Here is a 26,133-nt window from a genome sequence, read left to right as displayed (position 1 = left end):
CAAGATTGAACTTTTGGCGTTAATTCTAAGCGGTATGTGTGGAGAAAACCAGGCACTGCTCATCACCTGCCCAATACAATCCCAACAGTGAAACATGGTGGTGGCAGCATCATGCTATGGGGGTGTTTTTCAGCTGCAGGGACAGGACGACTGGTTGCAATTGAAGGAAAGATGAATGCGGCCAAGTACAGAGATATCCTGGAAGAAAACCTCCTCCAGAGTGCTCAGGACCTCAGACAGGGCCGAAGGTTCACCTTCCAACAAGACAATGACCCGAAGCACACAGCTAAAATAACAAAGGAGTGGCTTCGGAACAAGTCTGTGACCATTCTTGACTGGCCCAGCCAGAGCCCTGACCTAAACCCAATTGAGCATCTCTGGAGAGACCTGAAAATGGCTGTCCACCAACGTTCACCATCCAACCTGACAGAACTGGAGAGGATCTGCAAGGAAGAATGGCAGAGGATCCCCAAATCCAGGTGTGAGAAACTTGTTGCATCATTCCCAAGAAGACTCATGGCTGTACTAGCTCAAAAGGGTGCTTCTACTCAATACTGAGCAAAGGATCTGAATACTTATGACCATGTGATATTTCAGTTTTTCTTTTTTAATAAATTTGCAAAAAATTCTACATTTCTGTTTTTTTCTGTCAAGATGGGTTGCTGAGTGTACATTAATGCGAAAAAAAATGAACTTTTTCGATTTTAGCAAATGGCTGCAATGAAACAAAGGGTGAAAAATTTAAAGGGGTCTGAATACTTTCCGTACCCACTGTAACTACAAATGCTTCCTGTTACAATAGAACTTTCTGACTCAGATCAAGAAAAAGCAAAAACAAGCCCTTCTTATGATCAAACTTTATTATATTATTAAAAACACACAGGGGCTCGGATCCTGCACAGTTAATCTCAAATATTGCACAAAAGCATTCATGCTATTAAAAGTGTCCAACAGTATAAAGAGGGGTATTTTACACAAGAAAGTATCTTGACTTCATTGTAGTATACCCATCACATAGCCAAATATTGATTGTCTTTAATGTCACAGAAGGATTTATTATTTCTAACACCGCTAAAGAAAGCAATCAAGATTGGATTTAATGGGGCAGCAAGGGAACACAGAAAATGCTTATCTTTTCATTAAGTAAAGTGTAAATAGAGGACAGAAGAACTGTGAACGTAGATTATTTTCATGAAAAGTCTAAAGAATTTTTACAAAACTTGGCTTTACTGGATATATTGTGGTTAGGCACAATATAGGAACAGAAGCCCAGGACAGAGTGCAAGGAAATAAGCAAAATTATATTTTACCTGGAAAATAATCTGCTTTACGCATTGTGCAAATCTATATCACTGGCAGCATTCACATTCATGGATAACAAGGCAACTGCTCAAACTATAGCTGGGTTTATGTTGAGATCAAGCTATTTACATGGATGTGCCCTTAATAGCCTGTCATTTGGCATTCCCGTTTCTCTGAATACTGCTTAAAAAGGAGACACTACGCTGGTTTGAAAGACATGAACATTACCAGGCAGTCAGGGTCTAACGGAAACATGTGATTGGTTGCATTATGTGAAATGTAGAACAAAGGATTCTTGGAGCTTGATACATACTAGGGACTAAACATCAGGGTGTCTTAGTCTTTGCTGCATCAATTGAACATGTTTATTTCAATGTCCCTCTTGTTAGTCCCCAGGTTTGTGGCAATGCAACACTAAATCATTAAACATTTATAAAAGCTATGCTCTTGATTTAATCCCTTCATCTTTCAATGAGAGACAGCAAGTTATTTTCAATATGCAAGAGAGAAATAATTATCCCAAAAGTAATTGTAGAAATGTGTAGTGCCTGATAATAATGATGTTGCACATGACATGGAGACCAGGCTGCGACAGTCGCTGTTGCACAAATCTGAAAAATGTACAGATGATTCTTTGTTAGTGCAGATGACAAAAAAGCAGTGAGATGTTTAAGTGCCACGGTGACATGTTAATTTTTAAGCGTGGCGTCAGCTTTCTTACAATCACACTACATCGTTAGTGGCATTGACATGTGTGAACCCCAAACTACTTCAGTAACTGTCTTCTAGAGTGGACTTGGACTATTCATGAACACCCACCAAGTGAGGAGGGCCTGGTGCTTCCTGGAAGAGAGACGGAATTCTCCTATGGCACACTGTCAGTCTCCTCAGCCTCCACCAGGCAGGACCGGTCTGTGTCCAGAACTCGGAACGGAGGGTGGTACTCAAATGCTGTGAGGATGGTGGAGCCAGGATTGTTCTTCTGATGCAGGAACCAAATAACTACTGAGACTCCCATGATAGCCACCACGCTGAAAATGACCAGGCCGGACATCAGCGCGCTCGATTCTGGAGAAGAACAAGTAACAATGCAAGGAAGGTCACTACAACAAAACACAAAATCACTGAGGAATAAGGAAAGGAACAGCAAAAACAGCTCAAAGGTCGACTTACTCGGCTTGACTTCCTCTGCCTCTGAAGAGAAAAAAGAACAAAACATTGTCAAAGCAAGTGGAACACAATCCCACACTAGCTAAAATCCTGGTTACATACGTATGGACTCGCTTTAAAGATTAAACAGCTATTCAACAAGTCTACAGACATTTTGGCTTGAATGTTGGGTCTTACTCTGATCTGTCTCACAGACCACTCCATTCTCAGTCTGATCCAGGCAGCTGACATTTTCCCACTTTCCTGTGTTAGTGTGCAGAGCCACACATGTATCCAAGGGCACGAGGTCCGACTGAGAAGAGCTGTTCTCCCAGTTACTGAATCCTACTGGTTTCTCACCGAACCACTTCATGTTGTCACCTGAAAACATACACTGAACATACAGTACTCCGACATAACGGGCAGCGAGGGATACAGCCACTATCACAGGTAATGTCAACCTTGTTAGAGTGTCCCTTTTGATTTGCCTCAGGTCTAACTCCGGCATTCACACAAACTACACTGAACTGTGCTAATAAGTTTAAAAATAATGTTAAAAGTAAACGTGTTTCCCTTCTCAGGATTTACAGGAATTGAAATGTGATTTAGGGTTTCTGGTAGCTTAGCATCCCCTACACGGTGCATTCAATTTCCTGAAGTTGTGTTGTCAGACAACATTTCAAAAGTGCTGGCACAAAATAGCAGTCACGCTTACAGACTGTGCTCCATATTCTCTAAATCAAGAAAAATTAAGAATAGATAAAACACAGCAGACAAAAAAACCCTGTAAATATCTGTGATAGTCTTTAGTCTTGAGTTAAGATTTTTTTTTTGTAAATCTTCTGTCTCCATGGTCAGGACTAAGCTTTTGCACTTAACTGAAGCTGATATGGACAGGAAGTTCGAAAAGTACTCAGAAATATATAGATAAGTTGACGTTGAGTTAAACATTTTTCTAGAAATAACAGTATATTGAACCCCAACAAAGAGAATCAAAGATCACTTATGATCTATGGACTTTGAGACAGAACACTTTATAATTATTACAAACATCTGAAACAAAACCTTTGAAGATTCATTGTCTGTTTCCCACCTAGTTATCGCCAAACAATTGTTGTAATTTTTCCTTTTGATTGCTATGGAAAATCAGATTTTATCTAATGGGCATTAGCCAGCATGTTTTCACAGTCCCCCGGTCACATGGTACTTACTGTTTGTGTCATAATACAGTCCCAGCCAAATGTTGACATTGTTTTTCCACACCCATGGACTATATTTGAGGACAAAGTCATTCTCCTCAGCGCTCTGGATGGTCAAAAGCTCTGGAAATAGCATTGCAATGTATGACAACAAAATCACAGTCACACATTGACAGCACATACAGTCCATTTTAAGATATTTGAAAATGTAAAGTCTCACGTACCAAATCCTTGGCAGAGGGTTTTTGCTCTCTCAAAAGTGTAGCTTTTGATTTTGTCTTCTTCTCCGTGGACAAAGTGGTAACATCCGTCTCCAAAGGGCACCCAGGTGCGTCCATCTGCAGGGCAGTCTAAAGAGAAACCATGGGACAACCCGGTAACGGAAAGATTTGACCCCTGACCCATTTAGAATTATTTCAGCTGAGTGCATCCGTGTGGGAGGATTTAGAAGCTACAGGAGGACATTTAACAGAAATCATCTCATGAAATATGTGACCTAACAAACTAACACCTCACCATTTTAAGATGCTACAGCAGCTTTGCTTCATGTCTGCTTGGATACTAACAATTCTACAACTCCCAACAGGCTGTACTTGTCTGTCCAGTTGAAACTACCCTCGTGACCACTCTTCCTCTATATCAGTGCAAGTGTTGTCAGTGTTTGGCAAATGTTGTCAAGCACTTCTAGAACGTTCCACTTGCTGTTGTCTGTCTCAAATCTTCTAGAATGAACAAATGAACACACAAATGTTATGTAAGACGTTCACATTTGCACCATTATGTCCAGTGTAGCAGTGGTGAAGTTGGTAATAAACTTAGTTAGTGTGCCCTTTTCAATGACAGCATTGCCTCTCCTAATGACGTTAACCTAATCATTTAGCAATGGGGCACCATGAGGCCAAATACAAGCAGACTGCTGCAATACACCCACGTCTTAAAGGAAAACACTGGTTTTAAATGTGTGTTAAATGCTTTTGCAAGAACATAGGGTTGCTCCTCACAACTTAGTTAGTTAACTTAGTTGCATGAACGCTCACGTTGGTTCAGAAGTTATGTTGCCATATGCAAAACAAAAGTGCCAACATTCCTAAAGATTGCTTTGAGAGCAGTGATACATTCACGGTCCACATCTACCTATGGAATAAAGAGCTCCTGACGTGTCATGCGATATCGACAGAAACAAGACACTAAGCAAATACAAGCTCGAAGGGTTAACTTAAAAGTGGCCCTGCTGTAACACAGGCCTACGCAATGCTAAATGAATCGACTGACTAAGGATACCATAGCTATGCCTGCAAAAAAAAAAAAAAAAGAAGATATGACGAAGATTGAGACTGAATCTCTTACCTCCCGTCAGACCGGACCGCAGCTGAACGCACAGCACAAAGACACTGCCTATTAATGACAGGGAGCGGTGCTTGTTCCTCACTGGCTCCATGACAGCAAAGACGGATGATTATGTAGCAATACAACTAGTTTTCTGACTGTAGTGTGTGCAGCAGCAACGTGAGCGAGATCCCACCCACCCACCACACACACACACACACACACACACACACACACACACACACAGTACAACGGCCCACAGAAATGGCCTCATCACTTGACTAATAAATACAGTGTAAACCCACCAATCTGCATTAGTTTACAACAAGTTAGTGATTATACTTGTTTTTACATTGTTTTAACATAACTGGCAACAAAATAACAGCATTTTGTACACAATCATCTGCACTTTTATAACAATCATTGAGCACGCAGACAATTAAAGAAATGATAGGCCAATGTTTGGAAAATGTTAATAGTAACCGTTCTGTTGGTATGTATTAAAAAAACAAGATTTTTTTTTTTTTAATTTGCGAGCAGAAACCTCTAGGTGGTGCTGTACGCACAGTTTTCATCTGAATGAAATGTCTTGACTTAAATTGTTTTATAATGTACACTGCAAGCTGTTTGTAACAAACCCAAATGTTCTCTGTAAACTGGTTATCATTGAGTCGTGCGTCTGATGTTGTGGTTAAGTGTATTTGCTGATAATATGTTATTTAAAAGTCGTTTTATTTGGAAAGGCCCATGTCATACTCATAAGTGTAATGTGTTTGAGGCTCTAAATTTCTTGCTGCCAGAAGAAAAGTGTGTTGGTGCATATTCAGTGTTTTTTATTCAGGCTCTCTGATCAACTTTGCCCCCTGTTGGTTGAAGACATTAAGAAAAAGTCAACTTGGACTCTCAGCTTAAAAGACATATATAATGATTTCTTAATTGATTAATAAAAAAGAAATACTGACAATAAAGAAACTGGTAATTGTCTGCTGTTCCCCTAAACTTACTGTATTACTACAAATAAGGCATATCTATCTATCTATCTATCTATCTATCTATCTATCTATCTATCTATCTATCTATCTATCTATCTATCTATCTATATGACCTGAAGAATGGAAGGTCCAATAAATAGTGTTACAATAAGACAAAACTGCCTGAATAACCTCAGTCAAAATGGTTTGTAAACTTTTTAGGACATCAGTTGATAGGAAAAACTAACTTCCTCTTCCTTAACTGCAGATGAAAATGCGTTGGTTGCATTGTGCTTCCTAACAGAGCCGATGAGGACGGAGGGGACAGCAGAGAGCTTGAGGGGAAGGCCGTTGTTGTTCGGGGGGGAGAGGGGGTTTCAACTCTATTGCTTGTAAGCGCAGGTGGCACAAACACAGACAGCTGGAGCGTGAGTTTTGCTCCTCGTCTGGAGCTGGTGGCTTCCCGTAGGGTGGCACAACACCCGGCAGGGTACCGTGGGGACCCATCTGCCATGGCAAGGCCTGCTCACAGACGCCCCCCATCCACCCACCGTATGCCATATATCCTTATACCCCTAACTCACCCTGTCCAGGACACGTATGTTGTCAACTATGGCAACAATGTTTATATAATCCTTACCAGGTCCTCACCCTATGGAGGGACAATTCATAAATACTGTAGACCAACTCAACAGAGCTTTAGAATAACATCTTGCACAGATTGCAGAATAAATTAACTGTATCAGTACTGAGACAAGGAAGAACTTAAGATCAGTTATTTTAATTGATGGTATAGAGAACTGAAACTGACTGATAGCTATTAAATATGGAATAGATGTAGTGTTTGTATCTTGTCATTAGTTAAATTATCTTGTTATGACACCACATTTTAAAGGAAAACACCACAGCAACTTTTTAGTCCATGGCAGACTATTTCTTAGCAGCTCTAAGAGATAATGTCTCATTAATTCACTGAGTGAATCTCTGTAATATTGGTTCATGTATGTGTAAGGTATGAAATGGTCACAGTCACATTAATGGAGTCTGCTATCTGGGAGAGAAATGACCTCTGTCAGCACCTGCAGTGATGGGGGAACTAAACAGATGTTTCTTTTCTTCTTCTTCCATTTTTGTGTTTTGGAACTTGTCAATGGAAAACAACTCAAGTTATCTTTAATTTGCCCCTATGTTTAAAAATAACAATAAAAATAACAAGATGTTTCAAACTATCTGAAGAAATTAAATTAATTAATGCATGCAATTTTTCCAGACTACTATGCTAAGGCCAGATTCCTTATTAAACATAAATCAAAATGTGAGAGACAAAGTGAGAGACAGTGCTTGGATTCCAGCCCGCTAAGCTGCAGCCAAGCTCCAGTAACAACCATCATCATGTTAAAATTTATTGTTCAACTATTTAATGGATGACAACAACAAACGATGTATTTACATAATTTCATCATAAATCCAAGGTTAGCAACCTGCTATACTCAATAAAATGGAAAACAGGTGTATTCAGGATTCAGGATGAAGAACAGTAGCTCTCCTCAACAATAAAGACTAGAAGTAACGTGTATTAAAAGTTGAAAATTTTTGAAAATGTTTATTCACAAATGTCAAAGAAATTAAAAGAATAAAACCTTAGACAACCTTCTACTGAAAAACAAACAAACAATCAAACAAAAGTCTTTGGCTTAAACAAACACTACGAAACAAAATTACAGAGGAACAATTTCTTAAACTGTACATACAAATTACCACTGGCAATTGTGTGGCACAAGTTAAAAAAAATTAAATCAATAACCTTTCATATAGCTCTATGAAAATCTCTTATTTCCTCAAGCTGTCTGTACAACAATCGTCATAAATTAGAACTCTTTTCATATAACTTAATGACTGTTCAACATGGTGGATACTTATATGAGCATTTTTTTTTCTTATGTGCACCTCTGCAACTCTTGACCCAGATACTATGGCACTTGGTTCAGACACCACTAGCAGCATTAACCTCACAAGACAGTACTACTTCTCAGTCTCAGGCATTACACAGAAATCTCAAGTATAATCACAATGGCCCTTTACATTGGTTCACACCCAAGCTAACTACAGAGGAAATGCTGCAACAACAAACATGTTTGTTTAAAAGGAGCGCAGATCCAGTGAACACCACAACGTTTTGTTGACGTTGTCGGTCTTTAACATTTTAAATCAGCCTCTGGAATCTATTGCCATTAAGGCAGCAGCTCTTTTAAAACCACGAAACTGAGCGCGTGAACGTGAGTAGAGACATGTTGTCGCCCTAATGATTACAATAATACATCATAAAAAAATAGGTCTAAAGGAAATCAAAAAGAATTTAAAACAACCTTTAAGGAAATAGCTGTATGTGGCCAGCTCCTGAGCGTGGCTTTTGGTCTGGAAGGGCGGGCTGGACCTGCTAACCCGACCTAGTACAGAGGAGAAAGAAAACTCTGAGGTAGATAGCTGGTCTGACTGATCACCAGGTCGAATCAAAGGCCTATTGAAGGACCATAATCATAAAGCCTGCTTTAATCCACTATGATCAAAAAAATGATCTGCCTTTTTTTTTTTTTTTTTTTTTTTTAAAGGTCATAGCATTATCTTTTTTTTTGTTGAAATTGATTTTCTTTTTTTTCCATTTTTCAGTTAGTATGAAGTTCATCTCTTGTTGGCTCCAGGGCTTCCTGCATGCTTACGTGTCTTCACTGTACTATTACCTATGAAATTTAATGTAATTATACAAAAAAGGCACACTGTCCAAACTGCAACCTAGTTTGCAGAGTCGCTTGTGTCCTGGTTAAAGAGACAAATTATTTCCTCAGTGTAATAGCTCACAATCTTTGGTGAAGTAAACTACATTTGAAAGTGCCTAGTTTGTTTGTTTCCTGTCAAAGAGTGAGGTGCTAAAAAATATACATACTCCTCTCATTTTACCCCCCAACTCGCTGAACTTTTGCCTAAATTGTTTTACAAGGCTTTGATGAGGTTTTTTTGCACAATCGTAAGTCTAAGTTTTCCTGTAGCTTTTCAGTTAAAAGTGAAAAAGACACACCCCATCAAAATAACAACTAACATCACCCAAAAAGACAAAAACACAACCAATAAACAAAATCCATTTGCCTTTTCTCATTCCCCCACCCCACCAATTTCAATATCAGCTATTCTACAATACCAAATAATCAAAAAGGCAAAATTAAAAAAAGTAACACATTCCAACATCCAGAAAACAAGGTATTCTTACTTAATAAATATTACCTTCCATAAAATCATCAGTTGTGGAGTCATTTCATTTAAATCTCTTTCCTTAAATGTATTCTACCGTTCTATCCGTTTTGGCCGGGGGAAAGCAATAATACACCGATTTCGTTAAAAAGTCTTACATTTCAAAGGCAATAGCTCTCCATTTTTTTTTAATTTTTTTTTTGCTTACTGTTGCTCTCTGTGGTGTTCTGTACAACTACTATGTCAAAACTATGAAGGCATTTTAATTAGACAGCAAGATCAATCTAAAGTACTAAGAGAAATCACTTTACAAGAAAACAACATGTAACACTTCACCATAGCAACACTCACACAGCAAGCACAAAAACATCATTTTCAAAATGTTTGGCTGAAAAAAGTCCTCAGAATAAAAAAATCTGGAAATATTAACATAAGACATGTTTACTCTCATGCACTTTGAACAACCAGTCACATGATTCTTCCTTGTGTCCTGTGGCAATCCTTGATAAAAAATAAACAATTTCTAGTATGAAAATAAAACTTTTTCAATTATAATATATATTATTATAATTGGAACTGAATGAACTCAGATATTCTCTATGAAAATGACACCAAAAATAGTCTCACTTAAACATTTGCAGAACCTGTGCAAAACAGTGAAAAGATCCTTAGCATCCATTGCATTTGTAGACGTGATTGTTTTAGCTGTTGTCCAAATGTTACCTAAGCACTACTTGGTTTGTTGGTAGGAATATGGGGAATGATTGCCAGATGAATCCACTTGTGAATGAGCACCATTTTCCTGGAAGAGACAGGAAAATAACAATGAGCTGTTGTTTTCAATCCCATTAATGCTTTACACACATCAGGCTGCAATGATTGTTGATGCACGTACCTCTACGGGAACATTTGATGTCTGCATGTGTGCATACTGTGGGATATATGCTCCTTGCATAGCTGTGTTGGCGGCCATAAACTGCACATTGAAGGAGAGAGATGATCCATACATTTAACAGTTTAATAGAGCACTTTAAACACCTCATTCTCAAGTATAATGTGTGAACTCATTTCTGATCCCATGCAGAGTCCACTCACTGTTCCTGCACTGCCCAGAGCGAGATGACTCATCTGCTGCGCAAGAGGGGCCATCATGGACGTAGGCTGTAGTGACATGGATGGGTCCATAGAGGGCGATAACACAGTGCCCTGGAAGAAAAGCGTGCAAAAGAAATGCATTCAGGTTGAGCGTAGCACACAAAGTCACCGAGGAAATATTCTTCTGTAAACTGAGATACTCCTAAAAAAACATATGGATTAAAAATGATAGACTGTCACAGAAATTAAGCAGAAAATCTGGGATGTATATGCGTGCATTTATTAATTTTTTTGCAGAATTGGATTTCAGGCAAAGAGTAACAGTAATTAGACTTCACATCTAATGCCCACACCAGAAGGTGAAATGTCACAAGTTGAGCAAGTTGTCTATGAGCATCTTGGCTGGCCTGATGCATTTAGCAGCGTTTTCTCATCTATGCTGGCTCATTTTCAAGGTAAGAAAAGAAGTGTTCTCTCTCAGTTCAAACCCATCTGTGATAAAAAAAATATTCGGCATCTGTCATCAAATACACAGCTTCACATATTCTCTCCAAAGCAGTCGTTTTTACATTCCTATACAAACACTTTAGTACTGTAAATCCTCAAGGATCAGCGTCACCTTATGTGTAACTACTACTCACACATATCGTGTCTATCTGTTTACAGAAACATGTTTCAATTATTTTTCAACCACAGAGGGAAATGTTTGGATTAAAGAGAGGGAGGAGGATAGAGTCGTGACGGAGACAGTGATGATGAGAAGATGGAGAGATTTTGTTCTTACTGGGTGCTGCATGATGTAAGGTTGATGGGACAGCCAGGATGGGTTCTGCATCTGGAACATCACACAAACACACTCTGTAAACACACTGGCATTGAACAGCTGCCATTTCCAGGGATCACATGATACTGTGACTGGCGCGGCAACAAGCATGAAAAGGCCACTGGGCCCTTTGTCACATATTTAATCCACACCTCAAAAACCCCAGAGGATAAGTTTCTGAATCATGATGATACATGGTTTATAAACACAAATGAGCTACTGTATGTTAAAGTGATGAATGCAATGTTTTGTCTTTGTTGTATTACAGTATTAAACTGGCATATTAGTCATTGAAGGAAGGGATTCAAACCTGGTACGTTGAAACCGGAGACATGTACGGAGACATTGATGCTTGAGCAAACATCCTGTTTGAAATACTGTATGCTGACGGGAAAAACCTGAGGGCACAGAATAAAGTATAATTCAATAAAATAACAAAGTTAGTTAAGTACAATGAATGATATACTGACCAGTACAGAGCGATCTAAGCTGTTGTTGTAGCTTACCCATTTTGCATAGCAGCTGCACTGGGGTCATATGTGAGCGTCATTCCGGCCTGGGAACAAAAGAAGGCACAGGTTTGGCAACTAAACAGAAGCACGCACCACTAACACTTAACCAACACAACATCATCATATGACGCTCCATTGTGTGTCTGTTGAGCTCACACCTGAAAGAGGGCACTCTTGACCACAAAATACCTCATAATTAACAGCAGGGAACATAACCGGGATTACAACTCAATAAAAAAAAAAATCAGTAACTACTGATAGGATCTATGCCTCTACTTTTTCCATCAATATTTGTCACACCCTCTGTCTTTGATCATTCCACACTTAAGATGCACCTAAAATGTGTCCTTTATTATTCATGGTTTGGTTCCCATCACCACTTACCAGTCTGTTGTCGCCGTCCCTTCCCCAACCACGGCCATTCAGGGCATATTTATTTTGACTTTGTCGCTTTTTCTGTCCACCATCGGCAAACTTGCACAGCAAAGGTTCAGATGGTGCTAAAGAAAGATACGTGGCGAGAGAATAAAAGAAAAGGTTTGTCTTAAAGATTAACACACACATACGCTGCTGTCTGTTATTGCTTGCTGTACAGTCATTCTCTCCCTGTAGCCTGGGAGTGTACATTTACTAGCCAGCCTGGGAACGCAGACATCTAACTTGGCAGCTGTGGAGCGGTAATCCCCTCCCCTTCCTAAAAGGAGGCAAGGCCAGCCGAGACTATTTCAGTCTAATAATCCAATTAAAAAGCTTAGAGAGGGAGCGGAGGCCACACAGAGCAGCTCTCTCTCTCTCTCTCTCTCTCTCTCGTTTTCTTTGTCTATGCCCTTCCCCTTAGGGCTGAGTGTATATGAGCAGCAGACTTACTGACTCCAGCTGGAGGCTAGAATATGTTGGCTGACCACTTCATCCTGCCTATTAGCATTGTACACATTGAAGCCCTTTTAAGACAAATCCGGCTATTTTCTTTCACATATTATTTTTATGGCAGTTAAACTAGAATATCGTACATGCCGATGTAAGATCACTATACTGTTAGTCTTACCTGGAACACCTGCAGGTGTCTTGATAAACTTTCCATTGAAGTGAGAAATGACTGCATCACATTTTTCAGTTGACTCCATCCTGAAGTAATAAAAGACAAACAGAGCATTACTACATTAGTGAACTGCTTCCTTCCTGTCTGTGTGGAAGAGGTGATTCAATATCAAAGATTGAGAGCCCAAAGAGTACTTATGACGTAGACAAACGGTAGAGTCTCACCATTTGGCAAAACAGACCTATTAGTGCACACCCACTCGCAAACATTCCGATGATGCATTAAGATATTTGTCAATCGTGACCCGGGCCTCGCCTATCAGGTTTTTCCATCAAACGTCAGGTTGTGCAAGTACGGCTGGTGGAAGCCAGCACTGCTACTATAATTAAATCATCCTGTCATTGTGAAACACTTTTTCTTTCCATTTGTCCATACATAAACGGTTCTCCCCGCCTTGTTCTCGTCAACATCATGCAAAGGTATTTTGACGTATTAAAAATACAAAACCTGTTTTGCATTTAACTGCATGGGGCTTTTCATGATAAGAAATCAGCGAAACCCAATGTTTTTAAATTTAGAGCTGTTACATGTAACATTTATAGGTCACTTTATCATTGGTAGTTGGTATTACTGATAGCCTGGATCTAGATCCTTTGGTATATTTAGCAGAATTGTAGCTAAAATGTAAAATGCCCATTTCCCATAGTCTTTGTTGCTTAATGTTGTAAATGGGATATTGTCTCCGTTCCCTGACATCACTTCCATTTCACTGGTCGCACAGTGGTAATGTTTCTGTTTATTGCAGTAAAGGGGTCTATTTATTTTGTGTAATAATTCCAGTGTGTCATATTTGACATAGCTGAATGTATTGCTGTTAAAATGCTATATGTGGTAAAACCAGTTAAAAAAAAAAAAGCAATCTCTTAATATTGTTTCAGGACCATTAGTCATTGACAATGAATATCACAAGCATCTGACCTTGCAAAGCCCACTCCTCTGCTGCCTCCACTGGAGTCCCTCAAGATGCGTGTGGATATGACCTGGCCGAAGTGCTTTAACATGTTCTCCAGTTCCTGCTCATCCATAGACATAGGCAAGTTGGAGATGTACAAGTTTGTCGGGTCTTGTTCTTGTTGCTGGACAGTGAAAAAAGTGGAAAGAAGAACACAGAGGTAATGTTATTACTATATGAGAAATGGTTATGACACACCTAGAAAACACAAACACATTCCTTAGTGGTATCACATTCCCACTGGCTTTAGTAACAAAACAGGAAGAGAGGAAGAGTTTCCTTACAATTCCATATCACGTATCCGTGGAAATGGCTGAACGTTTTAATAGACTTCTAAAAGGGAAATCAGTAATGTGGTTAACATGTCACTGCTTCTTCCTGTCTGTCTATGTTGGGGGTTTTAGGTAGTAAAGGGTCACTGTGAACAGTGATGAAAAGACATTTGCATGCGGCCCACAGTGGCTTGAGGCTCCCATCAGCTGATTTCTTGCTTTATTATAATAGCATCAGCAGAAACATAAGACACGGCAACAAGTCCCTGGGGAGCGGCCTCTCACCATAAATATTCATCAGCATTGTGTTGTTCAGAGTCAGCTACAGGGACAAGTTAGCTTACTGAAAGTAGTACACTGGCAGTAAAGTCAACATTACAACACAGGGAAGGAGTTCAATCAAAGGAGTTGGTCCCGAACACAGACGGATGGATAGATGGGATGATGAAGTGAAGGGTGCCTTGATGCGTTTCAGCGCCTCAGCTCTATGCAGCTCTTATAACTCAAAAGAGAGCCTTCAGTGATACTCCTCACTTCTTTTAACACATGGATGTACACACACATGCGTATAAAAAAAAGAGAAATGGTTTTTTTCTGCTTTACCTTTTTTCGCCTTTTGGTAGCAGAGCTGAGCATTTATATTGCTAAGTATTCACTTAATAACCCACAATTAGGATATTGATAAATTGTTAAAACGAGGAAGCTGTTTTCTTTTGTTTTCACACATTACTAGTTCATTACTTTATGCAAGATACATTTTGGCCTGGTCTTTATTGTCTACATGGTTTGTATTTCAGAAGAAATTATATTTCAGACATATTACTAGTGAATTACTTTATGAAAGGTGAATGGTCAAACTATTGATTTTGGCCTGGTCTTTATTGTCACATGGTTGTCATTTGAAAGAAAGAAAACCAACAGTATGAATGAAAAAAGGCTCAGAGAAATGGAGGGAAAACAACATGGCAGTGAGATAAGACATCTGTTTTTGCTTTGAACGAGTCAACACCCATCAGTCAGTCATTAACTGTGACTGACGCACGTTTGTGGAAGAGGAGCTGATGAAGATGGGCGTGGCTGATGGAGGGATGCTAGTATTTGCCTTCGTACGGAGACAGGGTGCATAGGATGCTGTAAAAAGGATGTGATCTACAGTGTACACTTTTACCTTTACTTTACCAGGATATATAAAGGTAAGGATTTCTGCTTTTTGTTTAGGAACACGGCCAGTACGGCCACAGTTTTATCTGTTGGCCACTCAGCAGCTCCACTGAAACAGTTGGGAGTTTGAGTGTCTTCCTTAAGGGCCCTTACAAGTGTGGCAATGAGAGAGTGCGGCTCTTTCACTTCCTCTGCCCATATTTAGCCTGCTGATCCAGGGATTGGACTGACTTTCCAGTCACAAGAAACAATATTAAACAATGCTATTCCTCTATGAATGTCCTTCATGGAGCTTGATAAAAACATCTTGAAGAAGAAAGGGAAGCACATAATCAAGTATCATAAGACATTCATTGGAATAACATATGGTAAAAAGAAGGGAAACTCTTATCTGGCCACTTCCCACCACCTGCCTTTAAAATAATAATGAGAGAAAGCCCATTAAGGGTGCCTGGGCAGATAAAAAACAGGAAAAGGGACCTTTGTCAGAGAGTCCATTAAGCCCAAACAAGCTTCAGCAATAGTGAGAATAAAGCTGGAGTGAAAGGCTCACACTTTATAATGGCATTTACCTTCCACAATACAAAGATTAAACTTCAGCATGCCCCTTGGAGCTGCTCTATTTTAATTAAAAAAGTAAAATGGGTGCACAGAGGCATGTCAAGAAGCTCTACAGATCCCCAGACAGGGAAATGAGGCCAAGGGTTCTTTCTCAGTGTCGTATGGGAACTAATTTCCCATGACTGGTTCCTGTAGCCATAACAACACACAAGTATTTACTTCCTATACTGGTGTCAGAGAGTCTAGTAGAAGAATACAGTCCTACTTTAAAAACCTTTATCTGAAAATCTCCTGTCTGTCCGCACAGCACTAGACACCTTTAAAGCAGAAGTTTGAAATTCTTTAACATGACAATCTACTGTAACTCCAATTTGCCCAGTGAAGATACTTTTTATTTGTATTTTTGAAAGGTTTAAAAAAGTAATCTTTTAGGGAAATGTATGTATAATGGTGCTTTGGAGGAGGCCGAAATACTTGTGACAGTTCACTAAACATGTCCACATAGTAGATAATGTCTCTGGTATGTCATCCTACTATCAGCAACACCAATCTCTACTCTCTATAGTCTAACTACACTCGTATGCCAAACCCTTCCAGAGCCGGGCTGGAAGATGTCAGCTGAAAAGAATACCTTTGGGATCAAACAATGATGTATATATGCATGCAGCAAAATGCACACATATAGATTATAAACCGTAGTTTAAGTTTATGGAAAATGGAAACAAAATGGAGATGAGACGGAGGAGAGAATATTACAAATAAGAAAGGGAGAAAGATGGAGCAGCAGCTCAGAGGACAGCAGGTGGCAGCATGAAAAGCAGCATGCTGTTATAATGATACAGCAAATGTATCAACAGAATATATTTGCTCTCTGTAAATGTCTTGTCAAAACAAATAAGTAACTGACATTTCCACTATTTACACTGAAACTGAGTCAGTCAAACGTAAACAACCTTTAAGTGTACATGTGTCACATTGCTTCTGAAAATGGATGCAAGTCCCTCAGTAAATCTGGGGCTAAATTGTGGCTTAAAATCAAGTTTCAGTTGCATAGACTCAAACTGTATATTTACTCTACATGCTTCGTTCATGATTTAAGTCTCAGAGTCAATGAAGAGTATAGACCAAGGGTTTGGAAGCATACACTCTGGCAAGGATTCCAGTCCTGCTATCTAATACCACAAAGATTATGTTTAGGTTTCCTCACCAGGCAGATGGAAGAGAAACAGGGCTACTGGGTGACGTGTATGAGCGTGATATCGGGATTAGACTGTAATGAATCCTCACCTTTGCCATCTGAGCTTGGACACCAGTGGTTTTCAGGGCAGCCACAGCTTTCTGAGCAGCAGCAGGGCTGTCAAAGTCCACAAAGCCATATCCTGAGGAGACAAGCAGCACACTTAGGACAATGTTCTGTATAGCCAGCACAAATAAAAACCTGAGCCTCAGCGTTGAGTGGGCTGACCTATGCGTCTCTGTGGTGATGGGCTGTGTGTTCACCGGTAGGTATAACAAGTTGCTAACAAAGCTTCACATACTGTGTCTCACTATGTGGATTTACAATGTGTATGTATTTACTTATGCATTATATATATATATATTTAACTGTGTTTACATTGTATTTATGTTTGCTTTTTGTGTGCGTGTGTGGATGTGTGTGGAAGGAGAGGTAGAAAAGCGCTGAGGATGCAGATACCAGTGTGACGTTCATGGCTCAGGTCAGCTCTTTGTCCTGGGGGGTACAAACAGGGTGAACCTATGGTCCCTAACCTCTACTGCAGCTGCTATAGTTAACCTTTTCAAGCTTAACTATGGTGAATATGTCAGGGCGCTTTCAGTTGAGTCACATTGGTACTCCAAGTTTAATGTGAATCCTTCAACCTGCGTTGTTGCGTACTAACACTTGCTATTTGAGTGCATAAGTGCGTTCACACTGACAATTAGGGAAAATGCAACCAAACAGTGTATTCATAAGAGTCAAACATTTGCATGTGGAATGCTGGACACTTCTCACCCTTACTGATTGCAATTTAAGCTACAAAGATAAAAGGGAGGGACCACCAAACTTGCAAAAAGTGCAGCTTAGGAAGCTGCAGTGGTTGCGTTAGCTACGGTGAACAACACACTATTCAAATGCAGATGGTGGCGTATTTTCCACCTTGCGTGAAACAGGGGGCACACACAAGCAAGGAAAAGTAAAATCAAGTTCATTCTTATTCAGCTTTGATACAATTGTCAGGTAAGCAAACAAGCCGGCAGATACTTTGGCAGGCGACAATCTCATTCAAATGCTGTCCCTAATACTCCATCCAGTTGAAATTTGCCATCAAAAAGAAGAAGAAGAAGAAGAGGAAGCGGTCAAATATTGCTTTCATCATATCTGTTAAATGCTAGACAAACGGGATTGATGCGTATACAAATTGAGACACAGCATTAGTTATTACCACCAAGTTCTTGATCATTCTGAAATGAGTCAAAATTTTGTGAAACTCAAGGTCGCAAAAAGTTTTTACAAAACCATCTCCTTGGCTTTTATGCAAAGTTCAGTCAGAACTTCACAATGTCTTTAATAGTGTCCCTTTTCACTGAGAGCCATCAATTAACTAGCATCTGAATAATCCAGAGGAGAGTGACAACATTTTATTAATCCCCATCAGCACTAGAAAGTCTCTCTTTAGTTCGATGGGCAGTCGACTAGAAATGAACCAAGACCAGCTCTGTCACTCAGCAGAAAGAGGAGGAGTCGGCCACTTCTTCCCAGAAGCAGCCACAGCAGTTACAAACCAACAGACAAGGGCTGTGGCTTAAAATAACATCAGCTGGGAGGCAGCTTCCAGCAGCCTGGCTGTCTGTTTCCTGACTTGGCCGGATCATCTGACACTACTGCATAGCTGTTGAATGACTTGATGTTTTGATAGAATTCCCACATTGAACGCCTTCCAATTTTTGAGGAAATGTAGATATCATATTCCCTCTTGAAGTGTTAAAAATACTGCAGGGAGTTTCATGAGATGTCTTGATACATAAAAGGGCAGTGTTGAAAAGAGAAAAACAACTTCACACACCTTTACATTTGTTTGTAGTCTTGTCCAGGATGGCCTTTGTTGATACAATTTTGCCATACCTAGGAGAGGAACAAAAAGGCGAGGCATTGTTAGCTGGATTATGAAGCAGACTGAGCCAGTTATAAAACACGCAGAGAGGGAGGGTTGAGCAACAATCTATGACATCATCGAAAAAATATGAGAAACAGGAAGTGGTTTCCATGTGGTGCTGAAAATCCCCACCATGTAAGTGCAAAGCTAAACAGTCCTTTTTGAAGTGAACCACTGTATCAAACTTTAAACAGACTGAGACACCCTCCATTTTTTAGGGCACAAAAACTATTTACTGAACCGTGTTCAATCTGCACAGTTCAGAATATGCTTAATGAGTTGTAGAAGAACATCTTTAAAATTGGGAGTGATACAATGTACATAGGCTCCTCTTAAAATATATTTCCTTCAATGGGTGTTTTGTATTTGGCAAACTACAGTGAATAAATTCATCCCATAGGTATGAGGTCAAAAAGGACCCATATAATCTACAGTGAGCGTGAGAAAAGGCATTATGTACTCTGCAGTTTACTGGGAGGGTAATTTAGCCAGGGATTAGGCTAATAAAATGCTTAAAATGGTCTAAGTGCATTCATTTATGACCTTTTCTTCATCTGAACTCAAATCTCACATCATGTATGGCTATAGCAAGTTTCTCCTCTGCAACCAAAATGTACATAGGTGGTGATTACCAGCACATCAAACATTTCAGGTCACAATTCATTACATTACATTAAAAAAGTAAAAATAAAACTATGGCATTTAGGTTGCTCTTAAATATAAAGTTCTCCCATTGGAGGATCAATCCATAATTATAAAAGTAATTTATAAAAAATAAATACAGTCTCACAGTTAAGCATTTTAAGGATTGTTTTTTTTTATCCAGCTGAATTTTTAATTAAATAAAATAAAGAAGAATAAAATACAGTGTCACTGCCGAGGCCAATTTCAATATGCGATATATTTCGAAACACACAAAGAATGAATATGCAGCTTTGTGTTGTTAAAGACAGGGCCTCAAAAAAAAAGCAAATAAAATCTCTGATGCACAAGGTTGGTCTCTTTGCTTAGCAAATATAAGGCATTCAGCGCACACAGAGTGTGGATGAGCCCAATCCTGACGATATCTCTACTTTAGCCACAGACATGATATATGAAACCTTTGCTGCTGTGCCACACATGCTCATCACATACACTCTGTCCTTGTTTGGTTTCCCAGATACATATATCTTGTTCTAATGAAGTCTACATTTGTTTTCATTTTAAATATACACATTTAAATCCCTAGGTGTCTCACCAAGCACTCTGCATGGTCCAAAACCACTCTATTCTTAATAAAATCAAAAAGAAATTCTCGGAAGATATTTATACCTATTTGACCTATGACTCAATTTATCATTTAAAATCAGTTTAGTAGAAAGGAAGAAATTGTTCTACTACAAAAACTATTTACATTTTCTGACGTTTCAATAAAATAAGTGTTCAATTTTACTTACATATTTACATCTCACCTTTTACATTTTTACACCTTATTTATATTTTAACAAATGTGTGTGTCAAAAAATGACTGCCACTGCTAATTATAATTACTCTCTAAAACTCTGAAACTAATCCAAACTAGGCCAAAAAATCAATGGCTGATCAATAGCGGATAATGGTGAGAGGAAGTGTGGTACTCACGGCTGACATAGTTTGACCAGGTCATGGTCTGTAGTTGAAGGGGACAAGCCCCGAATGTAGAGGTTCGTTTTGCTGAGCTGGTCCCAGCCTGCAGTGCTACTGCTGCTGCTGTGGTTACTCGGGCTGGGTGGAGCCATCGGGTGTGACGACGGGGCAACAAGCGGCTGGAATACGTAGAGAAACAGAAAAAAACTAGCTTCAGGATGGATGTTAATTAAATAATATTGTTTATCGTCATGGTTCAAAGTTCTCAAGTCTAAATGAGTGATCCGCATCTGACCACGACCAGCATCCTCAATGGGTGGGGTCAAGTGATGTCGACTGATGTCACAGTGTACTGAGAGACCCTTGAGTACACTAATGCAGCAAGGTGAAATGTTAATCCACTGGAGGTCAGCAGAATAAGATTTTATGGGGAAGTTAAGTTACTCTTAAAACCTGCAATAAATCATTTTGCAGCCACTTTGGGGCCGCAGTAACAAGCAGAATAAACTGAATAGACAATATTCCATATTTTCCCTGTAAAAAAAGTTGTTATGCTAAGTTCTTAACATACAGTTTCTTATATACACATTCAGCACATACAGAGTAACATAAGCATTAATTGGCAGTTATGTTTCTTGAATGGATCACATATATGCCCTCTCTTTTAGCTCTGTTTCACTCTCCACCAGCTTCTAAAGTGAATTTATTACGCTGCACATATACATATATGTTCACCAGCTGGCTGATAACTGTGTCTGTCTGCTGACTGGTGCTGGGCAAGCAGCAAACAGTGAGTTATTAGAGCTTTTCAGAGCTGATAAAAGCTGGTTGTTGTGCCTCTAAATGGCGTGAGATACAAAACAGCTAAACATGTTTAGATGTTTAGATCTCTGTGTATGATTTTACATATACACAAAACAATAAAGGCCTGTTTTGTACCCTCATAAAGACAGTCATATATAGTCACATATTAAGGGGGGGGGACACTACATCATTAGCTTCCTGTTGGTTTCTGTCCAGTGTGAGGATTAATATTTTACAGAGCAGTGATCCACATCTGCAGAACAGTCTCCATCACACCTTCGCGGTCAGCACAATCAGGGTCCACAGGGGCTTGTAGCTCTGACACTAGTGTCACACTGATGTCACACTGCCTCGGGCTGTCGTATATAAGCTATATCGCAGGTCAACATAACCAATCATCTCCGGTTTAGCGCTAGACTTCTTAACCTTAGCACTCTCATTAATGAGCCGCTTTATAAATATGATCAGAATTGTTCTCTGGTAGTCATTTAAGAAAAAAAAACCCTGACCCCCCACCCCCTCTGAGGAATCACAAGCTGAGAGGAAGCTGATGGAATCCCAAGCATGAAGTGGTGACAGGATTGAGCAACCCAAGTCCAGACTAGAGGATCTTCTCTTGTGACCGACTGGTCAACAGCCTCACATGCCTACACCGTGAAATACGTTTGACTTGCTGTTTACCAACTGATTGCTGGCACAAGCCCTCTTTTCTTCCACCATAACAGACAGTTATCTGCTCTCTAAAGCATGGTCTGTGTCGCAAAGTTCAAATATGAGCATGCTTTCGGCATATGGCGCAAACAACACTCTTCCACATATGAAAGATAAAGGATTATCTGGGGATATCGGATAAAACATCCCTTCAGTAATCACCATAAAGACAACAGCAATAATGTTGCTACTGTTGCTACATGAATAGGTGACAGAAGAGTAGTCACAAATCGTTTGCAATTCTTGGAAAATGAAATTAAAACCTCATCAACACACTGCACTACTATAAATGTCAAATATGTCACAGTTGTTATCATGACAAGCCCTCAATAACAAACAACATAATGTGGCGTGACCGTTAATAGATTTTCCTGGGTTTTTTAGGCTATTACCAGAATTGCAGATTAGGTTACAGTCAGGCCAAAAACATACTTAACATTAATTACCAAAGAAACAGGAATTACTCCCCAACGTACACCAAATAAACCTCAGTTTGGCACCGAAGCCTTATTTAAAAAAATCCTCACTGGTGCCAAATTAAAGGTGGCATGTGTCATCATACTAGCTTGGTCTCAATCATAGGGTTTTCATCCAAACACAAGACATACAAATAGTGTGAAATTACAACTTATTTCTCAGTAAGTCAAAAAGGGGATTCTTGAATGGTAAATGCTGAATTATGAACAACCCCTTCATTTTTTTCTAAGCTGAAGCTATTCCCCGATTTTTTAAGTAGATGCTACAGAGATAAAAACTGAATCTTCCATTCCAATATCTTTATGTTAGCAACTAGAACCAAAAAAAAGGTTATAACATGAACAATTAGAGCAGGACATGAGGAAAATAAACACAACTAAATTTGGAAAATCAATGGGGTCAAGAGACAAAAGGTTTAGATCTGAAAGAAACTCCATGTTGTATTTGTACTAAACTTATACAGATTTTTCACATGCAATAATTACAATCAAGCTGCAGTTCATGACATATGAACCAACACACAAGACATGTCAGTCTTTAAAAAAATGCTTGCCCCAGAGCCCCGAGCTACATTTTCATTCTGGGCTTCAGGTGAGTGCTACTTCCCTTTTCTGTGGGAGTGGAAGTGTTTTTTGTTTTTAATACATGCAGCTGGTTACTGCAGGACTGTGACAGACTGTGATGGGGAGAGGACGGCATCTTATCAGCCAGGCCCAGACCGCCAGAGCCTGTCATATCCGAACTGGAAATACACAGGGCTTCCAGTAAGAGGCCTCGCCCATGGAGCTCTGGCCACAGGATAACAGCATGAGCACTTCAGAGCAAATATACTTATTCAAATATTAGGGCTAAAAGGGAGCTTTTTTTAAAAAAAGCTAGAAGAACAACATGTATACTACAAATCTGGACAACACAGAGAACACAAATCTACAAGCAAACAGGGTCTATGAATTACATTTAATGTGACCTTTAGTTTAAATGACTGAAAAAGACGAAATAGAAGCCAACCATTGCTCACTGGTCCAAAGAATGTATACTATGGGAATTGCAAACACCTATTATGCCAAATTTCTGTGAAGTGACGTTCACTGCCAGCTCATGTGTACTTTATTTATAATCCAAAATATGTTAAAGTTATGCAATTGTGGCCCCTTTATCCATTACAATACATCCACAACTGAGGTGGTAGGCCTGTGTCTATCCAGCAGTGGACCACAGCCCGAGCAGCAGGTATTCTCAGTATCTGAAGGGCTGATCTCACACTCACACACACTCACACACACACACACACACACACACACACACACACACACACACACACACACACACACACACACACTGACGTTTCAAATGAAGGTTACATAAGGAGCCTAAACCGAAGTAAGTTTCCTTTCCGTTTGAGCGTCGGCTGTAAGTTCATTTAGGCTGTGAGCTGCTGTCAGAGAGACATTTATTTATTTATTATGTCCGAAAGCTGGTCAATCTGAGCGTGTTTACCTGTTTGCGATATGGAGTCCTCAGTGGGTTCCCAGAATTGGCAAAAATCATCCTCAATACGAAAGGGGAGGGTAGTTTTTTTTTTTTTTTTTTTTTTTTTTTCCCAGTTAAGCTTCTATCTTCAAGCGAAATACATCAAACTCCTTGTATAAGTAGAAAATGATTGGGCATGGATATCCTCCTTACTCCGCTAAAGGACACACAAATAGAAAACTATACATATTAGCTGTATACATATCCTTATTTTCGTCGGCTATCCGGTCACAGAAACCTCCGTAAATTGTCCCAACTTCGATTGCCCAGCCCAGTTTGTTTGACTGGCTTCATTGATTTGCAGTCAGCGCTACGCAGGACAGACGCTGCCACGGTGGGAGAAACCATTCAAGCATTTAGTGTAGGGGTTTTTGTTTAAACGATGACCCCAAAAATACGTGTATATTTCCATTTGTTCACTCCGATGAGGATTTAAGAGTATTCTGTTATTTCTTATAACATATATCTTGTCTTTTATAATAATCTAGAGTGTTTTTGTTATCTGAACATATACTATAGAGGAACTGGTTTCACCTGTTGTTCGTGTATTAAAAGATGCATACCGAACATTCCGCCGTCCAGGCTGGTCCATGTGATATTTGTGACAAGTTTCAAGGCATCTCTCTTTTTTTTTTTAGTTTAACTTGCACACACACTGTGGAGAATATTATCAGAAGAGGGGCAAATAAAATCAAGTGTTATGTTTAGTTTTAATGATGGTTATTAATTGCAGTGAAGTATTCCATTTGGTTCAGAGGCAGCAATTTACCGATAATCAATATGAGCTATAATGTAATGGCCATGATACATTGGTTTAAGAGGCAAATGCATTCCTTTCTCTTAAAATGAGGTGCATTTAAAAAAAAAAAAGAACACACAGAATTAAAGCACACAGCAAGACAATTTAACCGGACACGTCTGAATACACACAAGCATGTGCATCACTCTGAAACCGATAAATATAGACTTCAATTTCACAGAAAACATTGGGAAAATATGCCTTTCCTCAATATATTGATGTATTAAAAAAAAAATCTCGAATTGCTACATGAGTGAAATGGATGGGACAAATGTTTGCTCAATAGCTCTGAAAATAAAATGGAAATGATCTGCACGTCTTTAAACAAGTAGTATAGGACATTTTGTAAATAATGCTTTCAATTATACCTATATGAGCTATAATCCTTTAAGGATGAAGTCTTGCAGTATAACAAGATTCTGTTGAAGAGATGGTTTATATTATGGATTGCTTGCAGTGGAACTCTTTTAATGTGAGTGACAGCTGGTGCCGGTGGTTTGTGTAGTGGGTTAAGTCTTTATTGGGCAGGTAAGTGGGACAGGGTTGGCTATAAATAAAAAGCATTCTAACCACCACTGTCACCTGCTGATTATTGGCGACCTTCAACAGGATCCAAGCACCATGCTATAACCACTGTCTTGACCTGACATTGTTAAGAGCTGAACCCTGTGGTCTCCCTGATATTAGCTTGCAGTTGTTGATAGCAGTTGTTTTCTGTCAGCAAGAACAAATAAGTGCCTGTGTTCTTTTTCACTAACTCATCGACCCAGACATACAGTGTGGTACACATGTCTCTGCTTTTTGAATAATGTCAAATTGGGTCCTTAGAGCTAGGTAATTACTGAGATTATCCTTGAGAACCCACTATGATATCAATGTAGCCAAACATAGGTGTGCTATGTGATATGCCGTTCATAAATGAAAGCAAAGGTCACCAGTGGAGCATGTAGAGAAGATCACCAGGCCAACAGGAGTCAGTGGGTCAGCGTTAAAGGAAGGGTATAGCTGTCTGATTCAGCACTCTGCTCAGGGTGCCAGAGAGGCAATTGAACCACCACCTTTTATGAAACAGTGAAAGGAAAGGTGATCTCTGATCCCTGCGTTTGTATAGCCCTATAACAACACAAAAATAAACCTGCACATGTATCTATCTATCCCATTGCTTTCCATATCAACAACCCGACTTGGAATGAATATCTCACTTAAATCTAAAGGCTGCAGTGTATATAATATACAATTAAGTCCCTGCTAGCAGATTGTTTTGATACGGAAGGGCAACCTTTGCTAGATATCCAGAGAGCATGCCGTTCCCCTGAAGGAGATCTCCTTTCATTACAGATGCAGATTTAGATTGCGCACGCACATTCACTCAAACAGGCACAAACAT

General features: G+C 39.4%; 2 protein-coding genes across 2 annotated transcripts; both read right to left on the bottom strand.

Moving 5' to 3' along the window:
- Positions 1-842: 842 nt before the first annotated feature.
- On the bottom strand, positions 843-5,166 carry cd302 (CD302 molecule). The gene is made up of 7 exons (XM_054614948.1): positions 4,998-5,166; positions 3,875-4,000; positions 3,663-3,773; positions 2,650-2,832; positions 2,476-2,496; positions 2,122-2,370; positions 843-1,913 (listed from the first exon to the last, which is right to left on the bottom strand). Exons 1-6 carry the CDS (start codon positions 5,086-5,088, stop codon positions 2,168-2,170), a joined length of 735 nt encoding a protein of 244 aa, XP_054470923.1. The 5' UTR covers positions 5,089-5,166; the 3' UTR covers positions 843-1,913; positions 2,122-2,167.
- Positions 5,167-8,536: 3,370 nt separating this feature from the next.
- Positions 8,537-24,226, bottom strand: LOC129104322 (RNA-binding motif, single-stranded-interacting protein 1). Its single transcript, XM_054614947.1, has 13 exons — positions 23,915-24,226; positions 20,441-20,604; positions 18,731-18,789; positions 16,953-17,044; positions 13,638-13,795; positions 12,666-12,745; positions 12,005-12,120; positions 11,615-11,664; positions 11,419-11,506; positions 11,070-11,120; positions 10,286-10,396; positions 10,086-10,166; positions 8,537-9,992 (listed from the first exon to the last, which is right to left on the bottom strand). Exons 1-13 carry the CDS (start codon positions 23,963-23,965, stop codon positions 9,921-9,923), a joined length of 1,173 nt encoding a protein of 390 aa, XP_054470922.1. The 5' UTR covers positions 23,966-24,226; the 3' UTR covers positions 8,537-9,920.
- Positions 24,227-26,133: the final 1,907 nt, after the last annotated feature.

Source organism: Anoplopoma fimbria, chromosome 16 (genome assembly GCF_027596085.1).
Source record: "Anoplopoma fimbria isolate UVic2021 breed Golden Eagle Sablefish chromosome 16, Afim_UVic_2022, whole genome shotgun sequence".
In the NCBI taxonomy this organism is placed as follows: domain Eukaryota; kingdom Metazoa; phylum Chordata; class Actinopteri; order Perciformes; family Anoplopomatidae; genus Anoplopoma; species Anoplopoma fimbria.
The sequence above is the reverse complement of the archived record's forward strand: the minus strand, read 5'-3'. Positions and strand labels throughout refer to the sequence as shown.